Here is a 2,006-nt window from a genome sequence, read left to right on the forward strand (position 1 = left end):
CTCTGTGTAGGGGTCAGTGGCTGCATGACCCAGGGCACCTGTTCTCCCATGTTTGTCATGTTCTGTCTTCTTGTGAATGTGTGTTCTGAACTGTAATTTCATTGTGCTCTGTACAATGACAGTAAAGTAATCTAATCTAATTTTCTTTGTGTGAACTGAGAAAGAAACATCTGGAGCAGAATCTGAAAGCTTGTGGGGCAGGATTTCAGTTTGTAACATTTGTTAAAAACAATATATATATTTTTACAGAATATTTACAGTACTATATGCTTCCATTTGACATACTGTCAGGCAGCTTCTTCCAACAATCTCTGAAGATTCTTCTGCACCTAGAAAAACAAACAAACAAACAAACAAACAAACAAACAAACAAAAAACTTATTTTTTTCTTGCAGAGAAAAATGCTGAAAACAAACAGCTTACTTCAGTTAAATAAATTTGTTTAAGATGCTTTTTATCCACTAAATTGGACAATAACTTTTTATTTAAATGACTGATGATCAAATACAAACACATTTGAATTCAATTTAACGTTTCCTTGATGTTCCTTCTTTTACAAATACATCAGTATTAATGTATAATCATGTAAAAATTCTGAATATTTGTTCTGATAATTAACTTAGAAACAGAAAACCAACCTTTTCCAGCTTCAGCAGGTTAAGTGTGAGCAGTTCAGAGAAAAGCTCAGTGTTTACAGCAGAACTCCCAGTCAGAAGGCTGCTTCTAGACACAGAATATTATGATTTAGGTTATTTTACAGAAGGGGGCGGGGCTTAAAACTTGTTTATATCTTTAACCTTTGCTGTTATCAGCTGCAGGCTTGATTATTGTAACATTTTTATTAAAACTGCGACGTTCTTGAAGATGATCTGTTGTTTCACAGTTTGACACGGCCTGGATTATTTTTATTCTGAGCTGAAAATGTCTGATTTAACTCTGTAACTCACTCGTGGTGTGAGAACTCGGTCAAAGACCCGAGCGTCGTCAGTCTCTGTTCCAGAGACACGATCCTGAAGGCCAGATAGCAGGAGGACAAGACCAGAACACACACTCTGTAAAATAAACAAACAAACAAACAAGACCAGAGGAGGAAATTTGAGTTAAAAAAGGTAAAAATCCTCATTTTTTTTAAAAATTAATTGATTAAACGGAGGAACTTACAGAAACATGTAAACAACCAGCAGAGTGTTGAGAGAAACTGGTTTCAGGTTCCAGCTGTCCATCACAACCGCTGAGCCTGAAAACAGGAAAAAAAATTAACATTTTTTTTTTATCTAAGTCACATTTATTCACCAAATATGGTTTTAGTCAAACATCTTGAATCTGTGTGAGACAGGCTAAACAAAAGAATAAAAAGCTCTTTAATATAGTTTACTATAAAAAGTAGAAACATGATAACCTTTATTAGGAGTGCAACGATACGGAAAATTCACGATTCTGTACAGTTCTATACTTTTCTGTCGTGGTTTGATGTTTTTTCAAAACAAAAAGGAGAAATGTCCACACTTAACTTGTAATTTATTTAAATAAATTCTGAACATTTGTTTAACCTCAAAAGTACAGTTTTTTATAAATTAAATGCTGCTGAAACAGCAAGTTTCTCAATGGATCTGTGCTCGACAATACAGCCTAGGTGGAGTAGTCGAACACAGATCCACTGATCCTTCAACACAGAGCATCTTCAGAAGACAAGCTGATGAAGTAAATTTAAAAAATCTGTATTGTTCCGTACATAGTGTGTACTGAACGGTTCGATACAGATTCATGTATTGTTGCACCCCTAGTATTTATACATACAACGGGTAAAATAAGTATTGAACACGTCACCATTTTTCTCAGTAAATAAATTACTAGAGGTGCTAATGACATGAAATTTTCACCAGATGTTGGTAACAACCCAAGTGATCCATACATACAAAGAAATCAAACCATAAATGTCCAGAAATGAAGTTATTTGTAATAATGTGGAATGGCACAGGGAAAAAGTAAACCAGTCGCATGCATTG

At 34.5% G+C, this 2,006-nt stretch overlaps 1 protein-coding gene across 1 annotated transcript in view; it reads right to left on the reverse strand.

Annotated features, from left to right (window-relative positions):
* Nucleotides 1–66: 66 nt before the first annotated feature.
* gramd2b (GRAM domain containing 2B) overlaps nucleotides 67–2,006 on the reverse strand; it is a 13,052-nt gene continuing 11,112 nt past the window's right edge. The window contains exons 11-14 of the mRNA XM_014014650.1: nucleotides 1,162–1,237; nucleotides 948–1,052; nucleotides 639–723; nucleotides 67–329 (exon numbers count right to left, since the gene is read on the reverse strand). Coding sequence (XP_013870104.1) covers nucleotides 288–329; nucleotides 639–723; nucleotides 948–1,052; nucleotides 1,162–1,237 — 308 coding nt within the window. The 3' untranslated portion in view covers nucleotides 67–287. The remainder of the gene's footprint in view (nucleotides 330–638; nucleotides 724–947; nucleotides 1,053–1,161; nucleotides 1,238–2,006) is intronic.

The sequence above is a fragment of the Austrofundulus limnaeus genome, unplaced genomic scaffold (genome assembly GCF_001266775.1).
Source record: "Austrofundulus limnaeus strain Quisiro unplaced genomic scaffold, Austrofundulus_limnaeus-1.0 Scaffold117, whole genome shotgun sequence".
NCBI lineage: Eukaryota > Metazoa > Chordata > Actinopteri > Cyprinodontiformes > Rivulidae > Austrofundulus > Austrofundulus limnaeus.